Source organism: Stenella coeruleoalba, assembly GCF_951394435.1.
Source record: "Stenella coeruleoalba genome assembly, chromosome: 19".
NCBI classification, from domain to species: Eukaryota; Metazoa; Chordata; class Mammalia; order Artiodactyla; family Delphinidae; genus Stenella; species Stenella coeruleoalba.
The window spans coordinates 43,782,396-43,808,732 of NC_137165.1; the positions used below are offsets into that span (position 1 = coordinate 43,782,396).

At 52.4% G+C, this 26,337-nt stretch overlaps 1 protein-coding gene across 1 annotated transcript; it reads right to left on the reverse strand.

Moving 5' to 3' along the window:
- Window positions 1–4,480: 4,480 nt before the first annotated feature.
- Window positions 4,481–15,303, reverse strand: KIF18B (kinesin family member 18B; the record flags this gene model as incomplete). Its single annotated transcript, XM_079905554.1, has 15 exons — window positions 4,481–4,587; window positions 4,924–5,000; window positions 5,471–5,560; window positions 6,503–7,055; window positions 7,280–7,485; window positions 10,722–10,849; window positions 11,212–11,362; window positions 11,792–11,892; window positions 12,043–12,117; window positions 12,740–12,916; window positions 13,213–13,410; window positions 13,492–13,602; window positions 13,810–13,914; window positions 14,252–14,409; window positions 14,985–15,303. 15 exons carry the CDS (start codon window positions 15,301–15,303, stop codon window positions 4,481–4,483), a joined length of 2,556 nt encoding a protein of 851 aa, XP_079761680.1.
- Between the last annotated feature and the right edge of the window lie 11,034 nt (window positions 15,304–26,337).

Genomic DNA, 26,337 nt, shown 5'->3' on the forward strand with positions numbered 1-26,337 from the left:
TCTAGGCAGGCTTTCTAAAACCCAAATGTGCGTCACTTAGAAGGCTCACTAGAACTGCCTCTGACTGCTGTGGCAGTGCTGCCTAGGGGAGCGAGCAAGGCCATGGCCACTCAATAGCTGTATGATCTTGGATGACTCAGGAACCTTCTCTGAGTCTCCATTTCCCCATCTGTAAAATGAGGTCTAGACATATTTACTTCCAAGGTAGTTGTGAGATAAAAATCAGTGAAAAGCCAGACACAGCAGGTGCTCGACAAATCCTAGCTTCCATTTAATAACACCTACCAGGTGCTTCACCTGCTTCCATGTTAGCGCATCTGTGATGGGGTGGACCTGGGGGGCTGGGAACTGGGTCTTCCAGGGGAGCGGCCATGTCCTGTTGACTCCATTGGGGTTGGGGCAGGGACAGCATGTGGGCAGGCCCCCCTGCAAAGGGCAGTTACCTGGCAGTGTGGACAGGATGTGGGGAGGGGGCAGCACCCTTTGCCCCCAGATCACTAGTTGTTTGTGGCTTTGGGTCTCCCAGGGGACATGTGAGAGTTATGTCCCCCTGTTCTGGAGGAGACTCAGAGTACAGGCTGTCTCCCAGCCTGCTTGCTCTCCTCCCTGACTCCCACAGTGGGCTCTGTCGCTCCATCCTTGCCCTTCCCCAGCCCTTGTGGGCTTGAGACCCACAGCTCCATTGGCTTGAGAACCTCTTGGTGTGTCAGCATCTCCCATGGGTGCGAGTCTCTTCTGCACTTTAGCCTGAGGCTTCCCAAGGACAAGACCCCCTGAAGATGGGGTCCTCCCGTTGCTAGACCTATGTTTTCCATCAGACTGGGATGCACCTAAGGGTATGGTCTGTCTCCCCCTTCAGACTCAGGCACCCACAGGACAGGAGCTGCCCTTTCCCCTTGGATGGGAGCCAGCTAATGGGAGAACCCATGGTTCACTGTCAGCTGGGAGCTCCCTGAGCGCAGGGGTCTCCCCTTTCTGTTGGAGGACGGTTGGAGGATGGCTGCCTCCAGCCAGGGATGGTTCCTTCTCCGATCCTGAGCCTGTGTCCATCCAGCTCTGTCGGCTAGAAGCGCCCGACTCCTGTGGCTGCAGAAGGGCTCCTGGCTGAACCCCTGGACTCCTTCTCCTTCTCTTCCCCAGCCCCTCAGCCGTTGGAGGCACCAGCTCATTCACCTTCACAGACCCAGGGGCCAGGCTGCTGTGTTGGGGTTAATAAGCTCGGGGCCTTGCTCTACTCCTGCCTCCCCACCCAGCCAGGGGCCGCTCAAGCCTGCCCCCAGCCTCTAACCCTGAGACCAGCTCTTTAATTGCCTTCCTTGGTCTGCTCTGCTCCCTGCTCCCTTCTGTCTCCCTGCCTGACTGTGTCCCTTTGGGAGGGTGAGAGGCGGGGACCAGATGTGTCCCTGGAGGGAGGAGAGGGCTGACCGGCGGCCTGTTATTTCCAATCCAGTGGTCCTTCAAATGGGCAGGATGAGCCGGGGGTAGGGCTGCGGGTGAGCCCAGGGGAGCTCTGGGGTGAGCTAGAAAACACAGCCATGGTCTCCAGGCTCTTGGGTACGACTCTGGTCCCTTCCTCCACCCACAAACTCCATCCCAAGACTTTCTAGGTCCCTATTCACAAAAGAACTGTGGAGAAGGGGAAGATAGCCAGAAACTAGACTCTGTCTGGGAAGCAGGATCCCCCAAACCTAGCCAAGAGCCAAAGAGACATTCTGGGGGAAACTGGAGGCAGATGAGCAAGGGTCTGGGAGGCAGGATGCCTGAGTTAGCAGCTGCCAGGGAGGAAGGATCCCCACAGGGTGAGGATGTCCCCTGTGGGTGCCAAGCCGATGGCTGGCAGTGGGAGGACCCAGTGGGAAAAGCCCAGTCCCTTCCTCTTGACACATCCTAACACTGACGGAGGTTTGGTTTACTCTCAGGTGACAAGGACTCCATCCTGACTCTGTGTGAAGGGACCATGTCTTGTTCTGTGTCTGCAGCTCCTGACACTGAGCCTGATTCTCTGAACTGGGCAGGAATTTGTGCCCCCGGGGTGGAGCCCAGACCTGAGCTTCGGGGCCTGGAGTGGGTGCATAGAGCCTGGGAAGAGAGGACGTCTAAACTCCCTGAAGTAGAGGGAGGGGCTCTGCGTAGGCCCTCAAGGCGGAAGAGGCAGGCTGAAGCCGGGAGGGGGAACCTAGGGCAGTGGACGGGGGAGCCATCTATTGCCGCCTCTGGCGGATGACTCTATGTGAGAACAATCCAATCTCAGAGCCTCATCGCTGCCCACGGAGGTCAGCTGGGAGCCGGCCGTCAGCTCACTGCCCCCCTCAGCCCCTGCCAGCTCCCTGGACCAGCCAGGCTGCCTCCTTGTGAGCGGCCCATCTCAGCCCAACCTCCCGTGATTGAGGGCAGGAGCCACGTGTGCTTAACTCCATTGGCAGAGTCTTTGTACATTTAATGGGTCACCCGAGAGCACATTTTGCACCACGGAGCCACAAATGTTTGCTGAGCGAATGGTCAGCTGCAGAACATCCTTGTCAAGAGTGACCTCTTCCCCTTGCAAGCTGCCCCCAGCCCTCGTGCAACGGAGCCTGTTGGGCGAAGCTTGCCCTCCTGGCCCTGGTTACCAGCCACCTTGCCCTGTGCCGGCTGTCTCTGCGCTTGCAGGGGTGATGGTGACGATCAAATGAGATAATAGATGTGAGGGCCCCAGGAAATGAGGAACTTATTCAATTTGGATCCAACCAGCATGCGGCGAGGTCTCCTGAGGTCAAAGGCACCACACCAAGCCGTTGGGGGCTACAGATGTGAGGCGGTGACTGCTTCTGTGGGGATCATGGTACCCAGGGGAAGGAAACTCATGAAGACTAATTGGAGAGGAGGAAATTCCCGGCACGCGGAAAGAAACGATGTCTGTTCACTTCTAAACAGAAGCAGCTTGGTGTCACGTGTGCGACCAGATCCTGGTCTGAGTCCTGGCGCTGCCACTTGCCGTCTTAACTCCGGGCACATTTTGTTAACCTTTTTGTCTATTTCCTCATTATACCTCATAAGGTCGTGAAGTCGTGTGAGATGCCTGCAGCCGGTAGGAATGCGGCGCTCCCCTCTGTGCTCTCCACTCCTCCAAAAAGGCATGGAAACTGAGCGGGGAGGGGTGCCCCAGGTAGAGGGGGAGGTTGCTCGCCCACAGCAGCAGAGGCCTCACTTGAAATTAGCGACATTGTTTACACACTACTCACAAAGCGCTAAATGCCTTTTACGTGTTTGTTTTCGGAAGCAATTTAAACACAGACTCCTGGAATTTTGGTTCTGCCGTTCGTTCATGCAGCCAGCCACGTCTTCCTGGGGAAAAAGAGGTAGGCTTGCGTTGAACTGTCACAATCCGAATGAGTGGAGAGGAAAGCCACGAATGGGGGTGGAGGGGAGCTTTCGGAGCTGTGGGAGGAAGATTGCAATGGGTTCCAGCAGGTGGAGGCTCAGCCTGGAGCCTTGTAAGACCTGGGGACCACTAAGATGCTCTCTCTGACGACAGGACTCCTGGCAACCCACCACACGCAGGCTGTAGGAGGATGGACCAGGCCTCCAGGGGTGATAGCTTCTTCACCTGCTAAGGAGCAGGGGCCCTTAGCAGAAGGTGGGGCTGCGGAGTAAGGGACAGGGCCCACCTGTAAGGCTGAAGGAGGAGGCAGAGGGGGCATGTTTTTTATACTCAGAAGTTTCTTGAAGAGGAGGAAGGGGTTGCTATCCTACCTAGGTGCACAGAGAGAAACACACACCAAGGATGGAGGTGGTTTATTAGTCATTATAATTAAAAAACTATATATGTGTGTATATATATATATATATACATGCAGAACTGAAGGATCAGCAGATATAAACCCAAGTATTACAGCTCTTACGTCTAGGTGGTAGCATTAATGTTTACACTTCTTCTTACACTGAGTGTGTATCCTGTTTACAATAGGGTAAAAACGATAAACTCTCTTCATTTGGAAATCAAGGCACCACCATCATCTGCATCATCGCCAGGACTGTGGCATGGGGTTGGGGCTCTTACTCCAGGCTGGGGGGATGGGGCTGAAGACGCCTTCCTCTCAAAGCCAGGAAGAGCCAAGCTGGGACTCCCTCATGCCCCCATCCCATGCCCACCCCTCCTCAACTGCACAGCGGGCATCACTGTGCAGAGCCCTGTGTTAGATGGGGGGTGGGCAACAAGGCCCCCAAAAGCCACCTTCCTGCATGGAGGGTGTTATAAACCAGGGGGGAATGATGGCCGCACCCTTTAAAATAGCAACACGTTAAAACTCACAAATGAATAAGTACACGCTGAGAAGCTGAGTGTAACAAGAGATTAATAAAGAGGGTGAGCAGCAGAATGAACGTCTGGGGGAGGACTGTTAGTAAAGGAAGAGGGCGTTGGCATTAATTGCTCTGAGCCGAGGAAGGCAGGTCAGGGCTCCTGGTTTAGGCGGCTCCAGGGACCAACAGGGGCCGGCGGTCAGGACACCTTGGCGGAGCAGCTCCCAGCTGACAGCGCTCTCCCAACCCTAAACAGTTCCTTCTGGCTCCTCTGGTTGCCAGGGGAGTGGAGACTGGAGGGGGGCTCTGCAGGCCAGTTAGATGAGGGGACGCAGGGAGGAAGGAGAAAAGTGAGGCTGTATCCCACCGTTCCCTTCCCCCACCCCATCCCCCATTTCTCTCACCAGGGTCCCTGAGATGCTCGGAAGTACCCCATGCCCTCCTCTCGCCTGTCCCCGCCTACATTTTTTTTTTTGGCGGCTTGCGAGGTCTTACTTCCCTGACCAGGGATGGAACCTGGGCCACCGCAGTGAACGCGCCGAGTCTTAACCACTGGACCGCCAGGGAACTCCCTCCCCTCCTACTTCTTGTCCCCATCTGCCACTCTGACCCAGAGCATCCCTGCCCCCAAATACCAGTCACCTGGGATTGCCAGGGGCCCAGCTGACCTCTTCAAGGTGCTGCTGGGGAGGCGGGCGATGCGACTGTGGCCGCGGGAACTGCGGGAGGGAAGGAAGGAAGAAGGGAGGAAGGTCACGGCCAAGCCTCTGGACTATGGGGGGGGGGCGGTGGGGTGGGAGGGTAAGAGCTAGACACGGAGCCTTGGGAGTGGGGGGAGGCTGAGCAACAGTAGGAAGCACTTGGCCAAGGCCAGACCTGAGGGTGGGAGAGGCAGCAGAGGGGAGGGGAGCTGAGTGCGGTTTGGGAGGGAAGTAGAGGTGAGGGGGGTGGGTAGTCCACTCCCTGGATTACCCAGTGAACACTGAATGTCCCCCTCGTGGAGAGAGGGTCTGTGGCCTTTACCAAAGGAGGGAGACATCTCTAATATAATCCTGTAATAGCAAGAGCCCAGGGAACCTCAGACAACCAGACGCTGGTCCTGCCAGAGGACCAGCTGTAGTTGGCCCAGGAGCCTGCTGCCCTGGTGACAGCTCCTTCTTCTCCTCTGCCCACACCTCCCCAGCCTCACCTCACAACGCGCCTCTTCTTGCGAGCTGAGGTCCCAGGGAAGGAAGTTGCCGGCTTGGGGCCCTTCACGGTGAACAGGGGCCTGGGTCCGCTGGGGAGGGAGGAGGATGAAGGTGGCACATCAGGAGGGAACCAGAGAAGAGTGCCAGCACCTCCCGCTCCGGCACCCGGCGTGCGGGGCAGGGAGGTTAGACAAGGTGACCTCTGCGGTTTCTTCCTCCTAAGAGGTGGACTCCCCTCCCTGCCTCACTCGGTCTGGGCTGACAGCTGAGCGACAGGCCTGCTCTGGGAGAACATCCAGGTGTCAGTTTCTGGCGCGTCCGGGGAACTGGAGTTCAGACAGTTTCACCCTTCCACCTGCCTGGCTCTGAGCTTGTTACTGAGAGGGGGTTTGGGCTGTGGGAGAGGTGGGGGGAGCAGTGGGCAGCCTGCCACCCTCGGCCTCCCGAGTCCAGGTCAGTCTGCTGCTTGTTCGCGGCCTTGGACCGTCCTGAGCTGGTCGCTGCTCCCCCCTCCCTGCCATGCGGGCAGAAGCCGAGGGTGAGAGCATCTTCCCACTGAAAAATGCTGAAGAAAGTTTTCTCAGGATCCCCTTCCCAGTTCCAGATGCTGGGCTGGAGGGTAAAGTCTGGGGTGGAAGTGGTAGAAACAGGTATTTCTCAGTGGGATACAGAACTCAGACCAGGCCCAGGTTATGCCAAGGAACAGAGTGGGCCGGGCACCCCGTGTTAGTTCCTCCTCCCCGCTGACCCTCCCCATAGGGGGCGCCTGTGAGCTGCTCAGGGGCATGTGACAAACCAGCACAGAGCTGGCGGCTTTGAAGTATAGATGGACAAGGCAGGGCCTGGAGAGGAGCGACGCCTCCAAAGAGACGGCGCGTTCTGCTCTCCTGGGCCTGGATGCTGGTCAGACCGAAGGGAAGGAGATGCAGTGTCCCAATTCCAAGAGCGTGCTGTCTTCCGTTCCCCTGGGCAGCACCTCTGTCCCTTGCTGAGCCCTGACCCCCTGCTGGGAGGCCAGAAGGGAGACCCACCTGGGGATGAAGGGCTGAGCCAGCCTGTTCAGCTCCCGGGGGACACTGTCCCAGCCAATGCACTCGTGGAAGCCCAGCTTTGAGGGGGTCTCCTCAGAGAGATCAAAGGTGGCGTTGAGGTCCCGTGCAGGCAGGGCCAGAGGGGTAGAGCAGTTCTGCAGAGCGGAAGGGCCCAGGGGCACCCGGCTTTTGATGACTGTGGCTGGGCAGAAGTTGGGGGAATGGCGGGGGGAGGAGGCCCGTCCCCCCGTGGGGGTGATGGGCCCACACGGAAGCCGAGCCTCAGGCGGGGTCCCCCTCCTTGGGCAGGGCAGGAGGGACTGGCGCCGGCGCTTGGTCCCGGGCTTCGGGTCTGGGGGGCTGTCTGGCTCCAAGGGGCTCGGTCTCCTCCTTTTCTTCTCTGTGGGCCGCTGGGATGCCTGAGCTGAGGTGCGGTCAGGCCCGGGTGGGACGCCGAGAGCGTGTATGAGGCCATTCAGTTGCTTTGCCATGGTCCGGGTCACAGGGCCGGAGTATCCTGGAGACTCTGGGCAGAGAGGAGGGTGCTGAGGGGAGATCAGGGATTGGCCAGAAGGAAGAATGTGTAGAATTGGGGAAGAGAGACACGGGACAGGCAGGAGCCCCTGACTCCTCGGGTCTGCGTGACCCCTGGGGCCTCTCTGTGCAGAAGTCCATGATCCTAGGGGTCCAGTCTCTGACCGAACTATAACCCTGCACCTGGGGCCCCAGCCACCCCTTGGCACCAGAAGACAGAGGCCGAGCAGGGCTGAGACTCACTTGACTCTGAACGTAGCTCCTGAGCCAGAGGTGGCCCCCTGGCCGGGTCAGGCTCCGCGGTGGCCTCTGCTCCAGGCTCAGTGTTTTCCTCTTGTACCAGCTGCTGCAGCATCTCGAATTCTGCGATCATGTCAGGGGTCAGGAGGTTGGCTGCTTGGAGCAGGGAATACTGGCGCTGGGCCAGGCACAACACCCTCAGAGCCAACCTGGAACAGAGAGAAGGGGATCCCCACTCCACCTCAGACCTGCCTGGAGGACCCAGCCCCAGGGCTCCAGGTGTGGTGAGCAGCACACGTGCACTGGCCCTCCCGGACTGCCTGGCTGGCCTCATCACCCTTCCAGCCGTGCTGAAGACCAGGGCTGGCGGAGATGACCCCGGTAATGGTGGGCGGCTTCACTCACTAAACGTGTCCCCTGACAAAGACAGTACTTGGGAAGTAGGGAAAGGGCACTAAGTGGCCTTGGACTCGGAAGGTCTGAGTTTCCTCTGAGCTCTGCCACCTACAAGTGCTGTGATCTTAAGTCCATTTCCCAGAGGGGCAATGGGAGGTAGCAGAGAAGAGCCAGGTTCAAGTCAAACTAACAGCTCAAAACCCGGCTCCAACACATCCCAGCTGCGTGACCTCGGATCACCTCCTACCCTCAGTGTCCGCATCCCTAAAATGAGGTCAACACACGCAGCCACCTCACAGGGTTGCTGGGGAGATGAAATAGGCAGATTGCGGAATCCTAGTTCCCTGACCAGGGATTGAACCCGGGCCCTCAGTAATGAAAGCACAGAGTCCCAACCACTGGATTGCCAGGGAATTCCCCAAATGGGCTATCTTAGATATAAAGTGTTTAAAGAGTACTTGGCACATACCCAGCACTATAAGGTTAGTTAACTGTTGTTTTCTCTAATAGTAATAATAATAATGCCATCTACCTTGTTAGGTTAATGAGATTAAATAAGATAGGCCATGTTGATCTTGGCTCCGAGGAGACCCTCAAAAATGCATTCAGTCTGCTCTTTCTGTTCAGTGATTGGGATGCTGAAAGAGTCTGTGTGTATTAACACATACTTCACATGCACTGAGGGGCTATTTAAAGAAAATTACGAAGGACTCCCCTTGTGGCGCAGTGGTTAAGAATCTGCCTGCCAATGCAGGGGACACGGGTTTGATCCCTGGTCTGGGAAGATCCCACATGCCGCAGAGCAACTAAGCCCATGCGCCACAACTACTGAGCCTGTGCTCTAGAGCCCGCGAGCCACAACTATTGAGTCCGCGTGCCACAACTACTGAAGCCTGCGCGCCTAGAGCCCGTGCTCCGCAACAAGAGAAGCCACCGCAATGAGAAGCCTGCGCACCGCAATGAAGAGTAGCCCTCGGGCTTCCCTGGTGGCGCAGTGGTTGAGAGTCCACCTGCCGATGCAGGGGACACGGGTTCGTGACCCAGTCCGGAAAGATTCCACATGCCACGGAGCGGCTAGGCCCGTGAGCCATGGCCGTTGAGCCTGCGCGTCTGGAGCCTGTGCTCCGCAACGGGAGAGGCCACAACAGTGAGAGGCCCGCGTACCGCAAAAAAAAAGAGTAGCCCTCGCCCGCCGCAACTAGAGAAAGCCCGCGCGCAGCAACGAAGACCCAATGCAGCCAAAAATAAACAAATAAATAAATTTATTTTTTTTAATATATATGTAAAAAATAAAATAAAGGAAATTACGAGGGTAATGTGATTATTGATGTTGTAAATTTAGATTCTAAGAAAGCAAATTTTCCTTCTGTGAGGCACACCCACGATAAAAGGATAAACAGTTATCTCGGTGGGGGTTATTCATGGCCAGTCATTTATCCCTGGGTAGCATTTACCTGCCTGGACATCTCTGAGCCCCCTCCTCTGTCCTCAGTGTGTGCTCAGGGAAGCCAAACTCATTTTATAAAGCAGCCTCAAGGCCTTTTTGAAAGAAGGCAGGATATAAATTAAAAAGGACACAGCAGAAACTCATTCTATATCTGCCTGAGCCACACATTATATGAAAATTAGAGAGAGAAAAGTGGGAGTCTGGGGAAAAAGCCACTGGCCTGGATGTCAGATGACCCAGGTCTGGCCCCGTCCCTCTTGCCGTGTAGCCCCCGTCAGCCTATATCATGGGTTTTCAATTCAGGTTTCAAGAAACCCATCAGAGAACATTTTTAATAGAACAGCTCTGCTTTATCTGTTCTACATATTAGACCTCAGCATTAAGATTTCATTTGAAGACAGGGCTTTGCCGCTAAAAAAAAATTCCGAAAAACCACCGAACTGGAAAATCTAAGATCTACTCAGTGCCCTGGTGGTCTAAGATTCTAAACTCTAAGGCCAAAGCAAAATTATTTTCGATGATCTGGCTGTTAGGTTGTTTTCAAGCATGGAGAAGATCTAGAATGTTCTGCAGCCCTTGACACTTGGGGTCTTCCATCACAGTTTATTAGTATCTATTATTAACTCTAAGAAGTAAGGAAAACGAGGACCATGATGCCCAAATCGCAGCCAAGGTTGAAGCAACTTGTCAGAAACCACAAAATCAGAGGCAGAGCAGAAATGAGAACCCTGGTGTCCTAGCAACGCGGGACTCCAGGCAGAGAGACCCTGAGTCATCAGTGGGAGTCCATGGTTGTTCCCTGGGGGCCAAGGGGACATCCCGCCAGTGCATCCCTGCCACTCCAGGGCCCCAGGGAGTCGGCAGCGGGAGACAGATAATGAGCCGCTGATTATTCAGGCTGCAGCAGTTTTTGCTGAGTCGGGAACAGGCACTCCCCAACAAGAAATAAAATTAAACAGGCCCTTCTGTCCGGAAGCTTTAAATACACTGCTTAGCGTGAAGCGTGCTGGGGAGGGAGGTGTAGGGTTGGCGGCAGCAAAGCTAAGTGGCAGGGGATTTATGTTCTGGGGGCCAAGGAAGAAAATACTAGCTGCACCTCTCTATTAAGCACGGAAAGAATGGTCCAAAAGCCATTTCTCTTTGGGTTTGTATTTACTTCAGAGGAGAGGAGCAGCAGTCAATCTGTTGATGAAGACACACGACGAACACCTGACTCAGGAAAGCTGTCCCTTGCTCAGCTGCTGGCAGCTGGCTCCTTGCTGAGCACAGGCAGCTTGGCCTTCAGACTGGAGAGCAAAGCACTAGCCCAGGCAGCCCTGCCCTAGCTCGGTGTTTGCCAGCTGTCTGGATGGAATTCGGTGTTTTGCTTCCCTCCTGTTGGGCTGCCAGCTACACGGAGTAATAAATAGAGAGGATGCTACATAAACAGAGTAGGTGATAATATCAAATTGTTGACAGCAGGTAAGGGACAATATTGATGAGAAAAGACTTGCCTCTTTAACTAGAGCAGAAACAGAGCTTTTGTGATGTACTTAGCGCCAGCTCCCACCCCAGGAGGCCTGGAACCCATCGCCTCCCGCCTTGGAGCAAGAAGATACCTACTGCTTAGAACGGTCGCTGCCCAGGTTCTGTGGTGGGAGGTGGTCCGCGACTGGCTTGGGCTGCAGGGTCAGGTCAGGGGAGCCGGGCAATGGGTGTCTGAGGTTCTGTGCTGGCACCTGGATTGGAACCTAGAGAGGAAGGGAGTCACAGGTCGAGGGCCCAGGACGGACTCCCTCGCTTTACGTGAGCAGCTCCTACAACCTGTCCCTCCTCCAAGAGTGGGAATGACAGCTCCTGGAACAACCAGGTCCTGGTAGCGGCTTTTTCTCTCCCGGTCCCCGTGCTCCTTCCCTGCTCCCCTTCTGTTAACACTCAGCCTCCCCACTTCCAGACACACAGGATCTGACAGACTAGTTCTTCCTGCGCAGGATCTGAAAGCCTCCTAATGACTGAGGTGTAAGACATCCAGGTAGAGAAGCTGGGACTGAAGGGACCCTGTGAGTTGGGGGTGGGGCATTTCTTTCAATATTCCACCAGCTCCAAGTCTTACCTCCTCAGCCGGACCTTCGTCCTTGTCCTCTGGGAGCTGCTCCCTTTCTGAAGAGTTCCCTTCCACGACCTTCTCCACCTGGGCCTCTGTCCCCAGGCTCTCCTCTTGAAGGACTGCCGACCCTGGGCGTAGCTCTGGGGTGCAGGGCTGGCTGGGGAGGCGGGATGGCGAGGGGCAGCTGGGAAGGCTAAGGCGGAAAGGAGAGGTTTGAAAGGCGGGAAGCGGGGGCAGGTGGGAAAATCAGGGAGGCGGCAGGGTCTCTGTGGCTCCAGGTCCATAAGGGGTGGATGCCTGGGTAATAAGAGGGCAGTAGCTGAGCGTGGGAGAAGGAGTCAGGGATTTTCTGGTTTAGGAAACAATGACACCCGCCCCTTAAATGCACCTTCTTTTGAAGAGTAGATGCTGCTTATATAGGCTGGGGTGTGATTTACTCCTTTGACATAGACCATTCTAGGTGACAGTCAGTGTGCCGGGCAGTGAGTAGGAACCCCTAACCCCAGATGCCAGAACAGAAGCAAGGAGTCCTAGCCCTGCAGAAGCTGGAGAAAGGATGGGGGCAGGTAGGGGTGGCAGAACTCACGGTTGATGTGGAGGGTCCGCTTTGGGGGGCTGCGAGGAGTCCTGCTGCGGGGCCTGGGCTCCTGCCTCGTACACTCGGAGCTTCTCCCTCAGGGCGGCCACCTGGAATGAAGCAGCCCAGCCCCTCAGAGCGCCGGGTGAGCACAGGAGGCAGGGGGCAGGCAGAGCGCCCTGGCCGCGCGCCGGCGGTCCCGTCCTGCCCCCGAGCCGGGCGCCCTGCCTCCCGGCCAAGCTCCCGGGGCGGCTCCTCACCTCAGCCTGGAGCTGCTGGCAGATGCTGGCGTACTGGCTGATGTGACAGTCCAGGCTGATCACGTTGCTCTTCAGCTGAGATGGGGGCACAGGGGAGGGATCTGTTTGTTCATTCAAAGCAGCTTTCGGCAACCACTTCCGGCGGCCAGACGCCGCGCTAGGCACACCTCACTCACATTCCCGAGACGCACCCTCACGACTGAGGGAACAGGGAGGCCAGTGGCTCTCCTAGCACAGCAAGAGGAGAGCTTGCCTTTGAACCCGAGACCCCGGCTCCCTGACCGATATGCCCTCTGCAGGCCAGGGGCTCTGCCGCAGCGGCTCCTGGAGCACCGGGGCTCCCTGGAGGAGGCGGGGCAAACCGGGCAACTCTGCTTTTATCTGTGTTATATGTTGTTTTGCCAAAAATATGGGCCTGCTGCTAAAAACAAGTGTGACAAAGATCACTGGCTGATACTCGGCCACTCCCTTCCGTTGCCTCCCTCTCGAGAAGATTCTGCCTCAATCGTCCCAGCGCTGTGATATTTTAAGGACGAGGACCCCTTTAAGCACTTCTTCCCTCGGTCCTGCGGGAACGCTTGCTCCAGGTACCAGAGGAGGCCAGTGGGTCCTGTCCCCTCCTCCTCCCAGCCTGGGGGCTCCCCCGACACCCCTACACCCCCACTCCAGGGTGGTGGCCCTCCCAGCTGGCACGCACCGAGAGCTTGATCTCCTTGGCCCGGTCGGCATACTTGAGGGTGTTGTAAGTGTCCTCGTAGGCCAGGCTGGAGGGGCTGATGGCAGCGATCATCACCGTGCGGCAGTTGCCCCCGATGGAGTCCTTGAGCAGGCGGGTCAGCTTGCTGTCCCGGTAGGGCACGTGAGACTTGCGGCCCTGGGGACAGTGGGTGGGCGTGGAGCGAGTGTCTGGACTACACAGACCCAGGCTGGACTCGGTAGCCTTTGCTTTTTGTTTGTTTGTTTTGTTGACCCCGCTGCTGGGCTTACAGGACCTTAGTTCTCTGACCAGGGATTGAACCCGGGCCGCTGGAGTGAAAGCACCAAGTCCTAACCACTGGACCACCAGGAAATTTAGACTTGATAGGTTTCGGCCCAGGGCTGGAGGGAGGAGCCTTGGCTTGGGCACTGGGTCGCTGTCCCGGGGAGGAGCCTGGCCCCGTGCAGCTTTACCTTTGCGTCGGCCAGGGCGTTGAGGACGTTGATGAGGGCCAGCAGGGAGCGGTTGATGTTGGCTCCCTCCCGCAGCCGCTCCCCCTTGGCGTGGGTGCTGGACGCCCGCTCCGAGCCAGCCAGGTCAATCAGGCTCATCTTGGCCACCCGAAGGGCCTGGGTCAGACCTGGGATCCGGTCCTGCTGCTTCACGAAGATCTGGGGGCAGATGGCAGGGGTGAGGGGCCACTGGGCACCAGGAGCTCCAGCTTCAGGCCCTGGCCTGTGACCCCTCCTCACCTGGAAGATGGCATGGGAGCGGGAGGACGTAGCGTTGACGTCAGTGGGGTGCTGCGTGCGGTTACGGTTCCCCCTGGTCAGCATCCCCAGCAGCTGCTCAGCTGAGGTCGGCTACAGATGAGATGTGCAGGAAGGGGGCTGTGGTCTCCCCAGTGGGGACTTTTCCCCCAACAGAAGGGCTGCTCTTCAGGACCCATGTTACCCCCTTGCTATCACCACCACTGCCCCAACAGGATCCAGGACATCCCCAAACTACCCGGGGAGGGGATCCCGGAGGACCAGTGGGGCTGCTCGTCCCACCTGAGCCCAGCCCCTTACCTGGTGGAAGGAAAGCCCTTGCACCACCACCCCCTTGTCGGGGTCCTCACGGATGGCAAGGGGCCCCTTGGGCTCCAGGAGGTCGTGGATCTGCTCATTGTACACCTGAGGAGAAAGGAAGCCAGGGAGAGACCCGAGGGAGAGGCTGGTCAGGAAACCTCTCCCCTAGGCGCTGGGGAGAGCTGAGTTGCTGGGCCAGGGAAGCATGATGAGACACGCCGTGGTGAGTGGCACTCTGCTGGATGATGTCACGTTATGAGTAGGACAGGCGGGGTCAGTTCACACGCAGTCTCTCTTGGAGCTGCGTCCACCCTCTGGGCCCCCGTCTGCCCACTCCCTACCACCCTCTCCCCCCTCCTGCTTACTCCACCCCACTCCCTCTTTAGGTGGTTGTGAGAATGAGAGATGGGGCCGCCCAGTCCTGGGGTGCAAACAGCCCTACCTCCTGGTAGCTGATGAGCACCTCGAGTCTCTTCTCCTCCCGGCAGGCCTCGAGCCTTCTGTACAGTTCCATGGTGGTCAGGTACATGATGCCAGGGTCCCCCTCTCTTCCCAGCATGGTGTGTGTCTTCCCGGCCCCAGTGGCCCCATAGGCAAACACTACAGAAGACAGAGTAGGGAGTAGGGTGGCGGCAGGGCCAGATCCACCTTCTCCAGGGGCTCCCCCAGTGCATTTCCATCCGGTCAGCCCTTCCCTTCTCCCCGAGCCCCTTTCCTTCCTTCCACATGCGCGGTTCCACTGCTCCCTCCCACCCACCCGCATCCCCTACGTTCACAGCTGTTGAGTTCTCCGTGTCCATTCCTGGTGCCCCTGTAGGCTTGTGGATTTGAGGGCAAAGCGGTCTCCACTATGAGTGGGAGCTTATCCCTTCCTCAGGGAAGCCTTCTCCAGCCTGGGTAGCTTCCTCTGTGGAAGGCCCACAATTCTTTCCCTCATATCACTTATCTTGGTTTTTAACCACACATTTGTGGGTGTGATTCTGTGATGTGTTTTCTCCCAGTTCTAGACTGCAAGCCTCATGAATACAGGAACGCTGTCTGCCTGATCTGCTATTGTATCCCGTGGCCCAGTGGAGTGGTCCCCACACAGGAGAAGAATGAATGGGGGGCCCACAGAGAACGCACGGCCAGAGCCCTCCTCAACCAGTGCCCAGCAGAGGGGGAGACGGGCTCACCTGAGCAGTTGTAGCCCTGGAGGAAGCTGTCCAGGATGCTGTGGGTGGTGTGATGGAACACGTCCTGTTGGGTGGCCGCCTCACCAAAGACCCGGTCAAAGACAAACGTCAGGTCTTTGCCCTTCTTCTTGGGGCCATCATGGACGCTGCCCCATTTCAGGCCAAGGAAGCCCCCATCAGGCTCCTCAGGGTCAAACACCAGCACCCGCTCATCCACCACCTGAACCACAGGCCGCCGCTGACTCTCCAACTCCCTCGGGGTGGGGGGCCGCACCCGCACCACGACCCGCACCATGCTGTTTTCCACCGCCATCACCATGGCAACACCTGGGCAGAGACATGATGGAGATGAGGACCAATCTGACCCAGGCCTGACCAGGTGCCCTCAGCCTAGCACTCAGGGGCCTTCTCCCACCTCCTCCTCAACAGCTCAGCTCCATGTTATACCTCAAGAGAACATTGATGCCAGCACCAATTATCGACAAATATCTTTCTCATCTGAAAGACCATCTTCGTCGTATCCAATGACTGTATATTTTTCAGAGGCCTATTCTGGGCTTTCTATTACGTTCCACTAATCTGTCCACTCCTGTGCCAGCACCACACTGTTTCCACTCCATTCCTTTACAGTTGCTTCTTATCTAGCAAGGCAAGACACCCCTCCCAACCCCAGCTTTCTTTCTCATGATTCTCTTGGCTATGTTCAGTCATTTATTCTATTCGACTTTAAGAACATTTTATCAATTCCATCCCCATCCCAGAACCAACCCCCCCCAAAAAAACTCTATTGGGATTACAATCGGAATTATATTAAATTTACATATTTATTTTATATGAAATGTTTTCATACAAGAATATGGCTATTACCTTTCTATTTGTTCATGTATTTTTTATATCTTCAGATAGTTTCTATAATTGTCCTTTTAATACAATACTTAAGTACTTTATTGCTCTTATGAATGGAATACTTTCCCTATTTCCAGGTGCTAATATGGAGAAACATGATTGATTAAAAAAAAATTATTTATTTGGTTGCGTTGGGTCTTAGTTGTGGCAGGCGGGCTCCTTACTTGGCTCCTTAGTTGTGGTATGCAAAGTCTTAGTTACGGCACCCATGTGGGATCTAGTTCCCGGACCAGGGATCAAATCCGGGCCCCCTGCATTGGGAACGTGGAGTCTTAACCACTGCGCCACCAGGGAAGTCCTGAAACATGATTGATTTTTATATATTTGCCTTATACCCACCATCCTCAAACTCTATTATTATTATTATTATTATTATTATTTGGCTGTGCCACGAGGCTTGTGGGATCTTAGTTCCCTGACCAGGGATTGAACATGGGCCCTCAGCAGTGAAAGTGTGTAGTCCTAACCACTGGACCACCAAGGAATTCCCTCAAACTCTCTTATTGACTTTAAGTGCTTCTTATTAGAGCTCATTGAGTTTTCTGAGTATACAATTATGTATCAGAAAATAATTTTTTTAACTTTTTCTTCTCCATACTTACACTAAATATTTCATATGTTGTCTACTGTATTCCCTAGAACTTCCAAAACAATGTTGAATGATAATAGGCATCCCTGTATTGTTTTTTTTTTAAATAAATTTATTTATTTTTGGCTGTGTTGGGTCTTTGTTGCTGCGTCTGGGCTTTCTCTAGTTGTAGAGAGCGTGGGGCTACCCTTTGCTGTGGTGCGTGGGCTTCTCACTGTCATGGCTTCTCTTGTTGTGGAGCACGGGCTCTAGGCACGTGGGCTCAGTAGTTGTGGCTCACGGGCTTAGTTGCTCCGCGGCATGTGGGATCTTCCAGGACCAGGGCTCGAACCTGTCTCCCCTGCATTGGCAGGTGGATTCTTAACCACTGGGCCACCAGGGAAGTCCCCCCCCACTAATTTAAATGCCACATTTAACATAACTAAATTCTCATATAAACATGAACTTGTTTTGTGACTCTCCATTCTGATCTACTGAAATGTCTATTCCTTTTCCCGTAACTCGTAATTATTGTGGTTCTATAATATATCACCTTATTGTTCTTTTTCTTGGCTATTCTTGGGCATCTTGTCTTGTGCATGATTTTAGAATCAGCTTATGAAGCTGATTCTATGAAAAATCCTGCTAAGACTTTAATTGGGATTATTTTGAATTTATAGATTAATATGAGAATTGGCATCTTTACAGTATGAAGTCTTCCCATCTAGGAATATCGTATCTCTTTTCATTATTCACAACTTTATAATCTTCGGTAAAATTTTATTGTTTTCCTCACATGAGTTTTGTACATTTCTTCATAGGTTTATTACTAGTTACTGTATAGTCTTTGTTATATCGTAAATAAGCTCTTTTTTTTTTTTTTTTTTTGCTGTACGCAGGCCTCCTACTGTTGTGGCCTCTCCCGTTGCGGAGCACAGGCTCCGGACGCGCAGGCTCAGCGGCCCTGGCTCACGGCCCCAGCCGCTCCGTGGCATGTGGGATCTTCCCTGACCGGGGCACGAACCCGTGTCCCTTGCATCGGCAGGCGGACTCTCAACCACTGCGCCACCAGGGAAGCCCAATAATCTCTTTTTAAAATTACATTTTCTAATTCATTTTGACAGAACAAAGGAAAGCTACTGATTTCTGTATGCAGATCTTGTATCTGGCCACATTGTTGAACACCCTTATTAGTTCTAATAGATTGTCATTGATTCTCTTAGGTTTTTCAATTAAATGATGATATAGTTTGCAAATAATAAGTTACTTTCTATTTTTAGCTCTTCTATATTTAGTTCTCCACCCTCCACTACCCATTAGGAATGGGTGCTAAATTTTATCAAATGCTTTTTGGCACTCGCTGAGATGATCACACGGTGTTTCTCCTTTAGTCTGTTAATGTAGAGGGTGACATGGATAGATTTCCTAATATTGCCCTGGTAGTAATCCCAAAAGCTTATTTACCTATTCTCTCTTGAATTCCCCTCAGACCTCTCTCCCCTTTCATTTCACCTTCAAGCCAGCCTACCAAAGGTAGAGATGGAATTTCTGCAATGCAGGAGTCACAGATATCCTGGAAAAGTTCAGCCCAAGTCTAGGGATATGTTAACAGGGGTAAGAAACAGGGGGCTGTGCCTGGGGGATAGGAATAGATGAATGCTTTCCTAGGAAAGATGAGGTCCCACTGATGGGTCACAATTACCAGGGTCATTCAGCAAAGAAGCACGGGATTTCTACCTAAAACTCCAGCAAACAACTCATTTTTTCCTTGGGGAATGAGGCAGAATTGAGTTGACTTCAAACTCCTGTCCTTCACCCCCAAACTTCTTAATTTCTTCCCCACACAAAACAAAGGAGAGATGTCAACCAATAATCATCTTTTTACTTGTGTGTAATTAATTCTATTCCTGTCCCAGTAATCAGCTCATCATAATAATAAACATAACAGGTAAGTGTCCACTCTGTCAGGGACTGTTCTAGGCGCCTTACACGTTTCACCTCCTTTCAACCCCATCATGACCCCACGTGATAGGTACTATTATTATACTCATTTTTCAATGAGAAAATTGAGGCAGAGAGGGTCAAGCAACTTGCCCGAGATCCCAGTGGTAGTAAGTGATGAATCCTGCTTCCAACCCGGGCAGTCTGCCCATAGAGCCTGCGATACTGCCTGGGAATGACGTTATATATCACACCCTCATGATCACATTGTTGTAATAGTCCCTTATGTTTGTATAATAATTATAATCCCTTTTATGTAACTAGCATTATGTATGCTGCAAACGCTTTCGGATAAATGGACTAGACCTAGTTTTCAACACTCAGAATTCCTGTCTCCCATCCTCGCATTCCCACCCCCAGGGAACCCCACTCTTTTTTTTTTGGCTGTGCCCCACAGCTTGCAGGATCCTAGCTCCCTGACCAGGGATCGAACCCCTCGGCCCTCGACAGTGAAAGCATGGAGTCCTAACCACTGGACCGCCAGGGAATTCCCAGGAACCCCACTCTTGTGACCAGGAAAGTGAAGGCAGAGGGTGCCTGGTCCCACCATCTGAGTCTACACTGTATTAGCTGAGTTGGAGCTACAGAGCAGCCTAACATTCAAAGCAGGAAGTTAAAAAGGGCACTGGCAGCGGAGTGCGCCTAACCTTTACAGTTCTCTCCTCTCCGCCTCCTGAGGACCAGTGAGGCTGACTGTTTGCCTAATGAGATGTTTTCCTTCTTCCAGAGACAGTGCTGAGGGTGTGGGGTGGGAGGTGGGAAGTGGGTAGGGTGACACTTGGCATGGCCACAGTTAGGACACCTGGGTCCTCGTCTCTGCTTTGCCTCTGACTGGTGGGGAGGTCTTTCCACCAGCCACACCACGTTGATGTCATATCATCTCCCTTCGAGAGCCAGAGAGAACAGCTACCGATCTGCTCCTGCCCCAGGGGGATGGGAGATTAATGAGAAAACGTTTGTCAAGTTTGCTTTGATCCTCGGTTGGAAAGAGCTTTTCAGCCCAAAGTACAAGGGACATGATTCTTTAATAAGATCTTCAGGGTTCTGAGCCAGCCACAGTCACGTCCTGTTTCTAACCTGGGGCAGCTCATTAAAACCCGGAGGCTAGTTCGCCGCGGAGCTGAGGCTGGGAAGCCAAGATTCAGTTGTTTTCAGGGTAGCCTCCTTCAGTTGTTTTCAAGGAGCCTCCTCTCCTTTCAGAGAGAACAAGCCCAAGGTCCTCAGAAGCCCCTGGAGAAGAATTTTTGAGGACTTGAGGGGGGTCTGCCTGCAGACATTGGGAGCTCGGAAGGCAGGGAAAGTGCTTAGCCCTTGGGTGTTGTACTTTTGTATAGCGGTTACTGTGGTCCCCTTCATTGCTCCTTCACAACAATCGTACACTGTGTTTCTGGTCCTTAAGCTCCAAGAGAGCAGGACCCTCTTCTGATATAGTCTGTGCACCCCAGATGCCTAGGAGCCAGATCCAGCATGCAGTAGATGCTGTATAATATTTGTCCTGTGAATGAATAGAGGCCAGAGAAAAGCAATCTGAAGCCAAAAGCCTAAAAATAACTACAATTATAGCTAACATTTATTGAGCACTTACTATGTGTCAGGCACTATGCTAAGTGCTTTACAAGTGTTTCGTTTATCTTTCACAGCAGTCTCATTCTGCAGTTATTGATACATTTGTTACATCCCTACTCTGCAAAGGAAACTCAGGAAGGAAATTGCCTCATGGATGGTAAGTAGCAAGGCCAGACCTTGACTTTGTTCTGTCATCAGAGGCGCTACTCTTCATCCTAGCCTGCTCTGCCTTCTACCTGGGCTTTTGCAGCTCTTAATCCCCCTCACCTTAGTACCCACAGAAAAACGTCCAAAGATGGCTGTTTCTTTCTATGGGTGGTAGCAAAGAGGAAGGAGCTGTGTCCTTTTGTTTTATAGATAGACAGTCATAAGGCTGTAACTAATGATAGTTTTGTTTATTCCTTTCTAATCAATTTTATTTATTTTTCTTGTCTTACAGCTCTGGCTGGGACCTCAGGTACAATATTGAAAGCAGCAATAGTGAGCAATCTTGTCTCTTTCCTGCTTTCATTTTGCTCTTTGTTGGTTTAAGGAAATTTACCTCTATTTCTAGTTTACCATTGAAAAAAATCATAAATGGTTATTGAATGTTATTTCTGTACCTAATGGGATATGTTTTCTCCTTTAATCTGTAAATGTGTAAATTGTATTAATAGATCTTCTATTGTTAAACTATTCTCACATTCCTGGGATAAACCCAATTTAGTCATAATGCATTTTTTAAAAATACAACACTGGCTTCTGATTGCTAGCATTTTATCTAAGAGTTTTACAACTACATTTATAAAAGAGATTGGCTTGAAATTTTCTTTGCCTCATTTTTGGTATCACAAAATAGACTGGGGACTTCCCTGGCGGTCCAGTGGTTAAGACTCTGAGCTTCCACTGCAGGAGACACAGGTTCGATCCGTGGTCAGGGAACTAAGATCCTGCATGCTGCGCGGCACCCCGCCTCCCCCCCAAAAATAGACTGTAAATGTTTTCTTCCTTTCTTTCTTTTTTTGGAAGAGTTTCTAGAAGATTAGAATCATTTCAATTGCCTGTATATTTTTGGTGGGTTTTTTTGATGTGTGTGAAGGTAGATTTTAAACTAATCAAATTTCTTCAGTAGTCCTAGGTTTGTTCAAAATTTCCACAGCTTCTTTTTTTTTAATTAATTTATTTTATTTTATTTATTTTTGGCTGTGTTGGGTCTTCATTGCTGCTTGTGAGCTTTCTCTAGTTGTGGTGACCGGGGGCTACTCTTTGTTGCAATGCGTGGGCTTCTCATTGCAGTGGCTTCTCCTGTTGTGGACCACGGGCTCTAGGCAGGAGGGCTTCAGTAGTTGTGGCACAAGGGCTTAGTTGCTCTGTGGCATGTGGGACCTTCCCGGACCAGGGATCGAACCCGTGTCCCCTGCATTGGCAGGCGGATGCTTTAACCACTGCACCACCAGGGAAGTACCTTCCATAGCTTCTTGAATCAGTTTAGGTAAGTTGTTTTTCCTAGAAAATTGCCCAAAAGCATCATCAAAAAGAGTTTCCATTGAAGTCTTTCTCTCTCTTTTAATCTTTCAGTAACCAAAGTTATGTCCCTATTTTCATTCCTAAGGTCATTTTTCCATGTTTCTTTTCTTTTTCTCTTAATCAATATTACCAGAGGTCTGGCTTTTTTATTAGTCTTTTCAAAGATACAGCTTTTGGCTAAGTTAATCATCTCTATTATATAGGAAAATGCTATTGCATTACTTTTTGCTCTCAACTTCTTTTATTTTCTACACTTTAATTCTGTTGTTCTGTTCTATCTTATTAAAATTGAATATTTGCCTCATTTTCAGATTGAAAAAATACATGTTCTAATGTAAGTCTTTAAGACCATAAATTTCCCTCTAAGTATTCTCTAACTGCATTCCCCACATTTTATAAATAGCATTATCACTGTTTCATGCTAATTACATTTTAATTAGAATAATGATGTCCTATTTGACTGAGTTATTTAAATGTTTTTTTTTAAAAAAATCCAAATGTGGGTTTGTTTCTTTTTCTTTTATATTTTAAATTTAATTGCTTGTGGAAATAGAATATGGTTCGTACAATACTCTGATAACTGTTTAGATTTGCTCTGTAGCCAGATAGAGATAATTTTTATTAAGACCTCTAAAAATATGCTACTGGCATACTTTTTTTAAAAAAAAGGTATAAAATGGAGCTGGGTTGGTTAACATAAAACCAACAAATTGAGACACTTTAAAATCTCTCTCTGATGGTGGGGGAATTCAATCATGAAATAGGCAGAGAAGGACTGGATACTTTGGTAGTTGTTTGAAGCATGGACTGTGTGACCGGAGAGGAAAAAGAATAGTGATAAGACGGGTGAAAGCAGTGTAACATCCACGAGAAGCTCATACAGAAAAATTTTGTGGATGTTCTCCTCTTAGCTAGGCTTAACTTCTCTGTTTCTTAACCTGTAAAATGTAAATATTAGTATCTATTCCATTGGGTTGTTGTGAGGATTAAATGAGTTAACTCAAACCTGGTAAGTGCTCAATAAATGTTAGCCATCATTATTAGAATTGATATGACATACTAGCATTTCGCCCCCTACCAGAAGAACCAACATCTGCAGTAAAATCGCCTATTTTCCTTGACACAGACCAGGCTTATCTTTCCCGTGTCACTTCAGTACCTTAAAGGGTCAAAGCTAAGAAGAAAGGCATCCTAGGAACAGTAGCAGAAGGCCTGGTTTTCCGTCATGCAGATCTTCTTTCATTCTTTCCTTTATTCAATCAAATATTTACTGGGTGCCCCAGTAACTATGTTACGGCCCCTGGCACAGCTCTGCAATCAGTTCTGCACAGATGTGCAGCGAGGGTCTTAGCTACTCCTTACAGATGTGCAGAGAGTCCCACGTCTCTAGTTCTAGTGCGCGGGAGGACCCAATTCGTCCTTACGTATGAGCAGGGGTACCTTTCTCAGAGCGGATGTACAGAGGGCTGGGCCCCGATGCAGACATGAGGGCCCAGTCTAGGTCCTGTACAAATCAGCAGAGGGTCCCGATCTCCCGTGCAGGTATAGAAGGAAGGGCCTTCTCCCCGCACCTCCCCCCACCCTGTTCGGAAGGGGCCGCCCGGGACCTGATCGGTCTTCACGCTGCACCTCCATGTCCCGCACAAAAGAGGCCGGGCTCCGGCTTCCGCCGCCGTCAGCAGCTGGGTCCGCCGGTCCAGACTTGAGCGCAGGAGCCCGAGGGGCCGCCTCCGTCGTGGGTCAGCGCTTACCCTTCGTCGGTTCCCCGCCGCTGGTGTCGCCCCTCGCTGCCGGGTCCCGCCGCAGCAGACAGGAAACCCTGACCACCGGAGAGCGCCGCCCCTCCAGCACCCGACCGGCGCCAACCTCCGGCCCGCGCGGAGTGTTCAAATTAGCCGGGTCGGCTCATCGGCGCTTGCCATTGGTCACAGTCCGGATGGCTGATTGGCTGTTTCCTAAGTAACAGTGTACTGCTCCGAGGTGGCGGGAGTTGTCAACAGTGCGCTTGCGCATTTCCCCTTCCTGCTGGCTGGAGGTTTGAAGCAGTGTCTCTGAGGCTGGAGCCACCAGACCGACTGGCAGAAACCAGTATGGGGTTGGGGTACGGAGGGGGAAGGGGAGGGTTACGGCCCGTCTCAGTTGTCCCTGGGACTGAGTTCATCACCAAATGCAGCAACCAGACATCAAACACGTTTTCAAACCTGCTTTTTCTGTGGGCTAAGTCGGCATCCACTTACCCAAGAAGGGAGTTTCCAGGGTTTCTTCTCTTCCGCGACCATCCGAAGAATGAACTTCAAGCTTTGATGTGGAGAAACCGGTGGAGGCAGAGAGTGGCTCCTGCTTGGCTTTGACAGTGCCAGGAGTATCATGGACGGATTGTTGAATAAGAGGGGCGGCCCCTTAGGGCACCGCTGGGCTGCAGTGTCTCTATCCTCCACAGTGGTCTGCTGCTTGGATTCTGGTGGGCCACCCTCATGCTCATCCCCGGCACCGGGGGCTGTGGAGGTGGAAGAGAGAGCCTTGCCCTGGAATCGGAAAGTCTGATTGCAATCACTAGTGCCTGTATCATTAATTAGTGCTGAGACTGTGGAAGTCACTTCTCCTCTCTGGGTGTCAGTTTCCTCATCTATAAAGTGGGGCAAATATCCTGCCCTTCCTAAGAGCATGGTTGGAAAACCCTCTTAACTTCCAGCATATGTAAGCTTTCTATGAGTCTGATCAGGATGAAACAGCAATGGCTGCCCGGAGTCAGTTGCTCACCAGTTTCTAATGATCTGTCCCCACACTGGGACCATGAACAGGTCTGAGGCATGCAAGAAAGCAGGAGGCAAAGTTCCCTGGCTGGCCTGCCATCAAGATAGGAGTGTCACTATTTAATCCCTGGTTGATTTGGCCCAAACTCCATTCACCTACCTGGACCTCTACCGCCCTCTATTCAGTGAGCTAGCACTGCTGGTTTGGTGAGAATAAAATGAAACAACCATGCAAAAATGCTGTTATTGTAAAGCTACCAGAAAACCAGGCTATTCTTGCCATCTCCACTGCCCAGGAGAAATAAGCTGTTAAAGAATGGCTTCCAGGGCTTCCCTGGTGGCGCAGCGGTTAAGAGTCCGCCTGCCGATGCAGGGGACACGGGTTCGTGACCCGGTCCGGAAAGATCCCACATGCCGCGGAGCGGCTGGGCCCATGAGCCATGGCTGCTGAGCCTGCGCGTCTGGAGCCTGTGCTCCGCAACGGGAGAGGCCACAACAGTGAGAGGCCTGCGTACCGCAAAAAAAAAAAAAAAAAAAAAAAAAAAGAATGGCTTCCAGGGCTTCCCTGGTGGCGCAGTGGTTGAGAGTCCGCCTGCCAATGCAGGGGAAACGGGTTTGTGCCCCGGTCCGGGAGATCCCACATGCCGCGGAGCGGCTGGGCCCGTGAGCCATGGCCGCTGAGCCTGCGCGTCCGGAGCCTGTGTTCCGCAATGGGAGAGGCCACAACAGTGAGAGGCCCGCGTACCGCAAAAAAGAAAAAAAAAGAAAAAGAAAAAAAAAAGAGAATGGCTTCCAGGTTAGGGATCTCCTCCCCCCTCACAGGGATGTGCATTATAACAGAGGTTTGGAGTGTGGTTGAAAGCTTGGGGTGCCCAAGAGACGAGGGGAATAGGAGCCTCTTGTGCCCTGTAAGCCAATCTTGCCCTGGTCCTATTCTGACTCTGACAATTACCTGGAGAAGGTGAGGTGAGTCACGGTGAGGCCAGGAGCAGAGGCTGGCCCTGCTATGGGCAGTGGAAAGGGGACATTTACTTGCTTGATCATTTGGGGCAAGTCACTTAGCCTCTCAGAGCCTCAGTTTCTGCAGTTGTATAAAAAAGAGGATAAAATAATACTTAGCTTGTTATAAAATTAGAAATAATGTAGGGAAAGCAACTTGCAGACATTCAATGAAGTGGTAATGGGTGTTCTCGTATTCATTCATTCAACAAGTAGTTACTGATATGAGACAAGTAGGCTCAGAGGATAGGGTGGTGCGTGATAAACACTCACCTCCTACCTTCGTAGAGCTTCCACGCTATGGGAGAAATTGGCCTATTAAACAATGACTAACAATGACATGAGAGATGGGCTATAATGAGAACATCTGAGGGTGTCAGGAGGAAGTGACATGCAAGCTGAGGTCTGAAGGAGGAGTGGAGCTCGTTTGGTGAGTGGAGCCATTCCTTGGATCTTAGAGGCCAAGGGAAAAGGATTCTGCAGGTGACGGAGTCAACCAAGCCCAGTGATGCTGAGAGAGCTTGGTAGGGCCTGGTGAGGCCCACCTTAGTGGACACAAATGGAAAACCCTTGGGCCCTACACCACAGATGCTGATAAGGGGAGAGCAGCCTGGTACTGGCCTAACAAGAACTTCAAAGCATAGAACCCAGACGTGAGGGCTGGGTGCAGGAGTTTTGCCTCATCTGGCAGCAGATGTTTCTGGGCTGACATGGCTGGGGGTGTGAAAGGCCACAGGCTCTGCGCTCTTGTGAGGTGTGTGGATGTCTCACTATCTGCAAGTGGCAAGACTACCAACCCTGGGTGCTCAAAGGAGGCAGAGAGGAGGCATGTCCCTTCACCTGTACCCTTGTCACTGCACATCTTTGCACCTGGATGTAGCATTCACTGCTTCGGGTGTAAACCAGTTTTAAAAGGTCCTTGGAGACTTCCCTGGTGGCTCAGGGGTTAAGAATCCACCTGCCAGTGCTGGGTACACGGGTTCAGTCCCTGGTCCGGGAAGATCCCACGTGCCGCAGAGCAACTAAGCTGGTGCGCCACAACTACTGAGCTCAC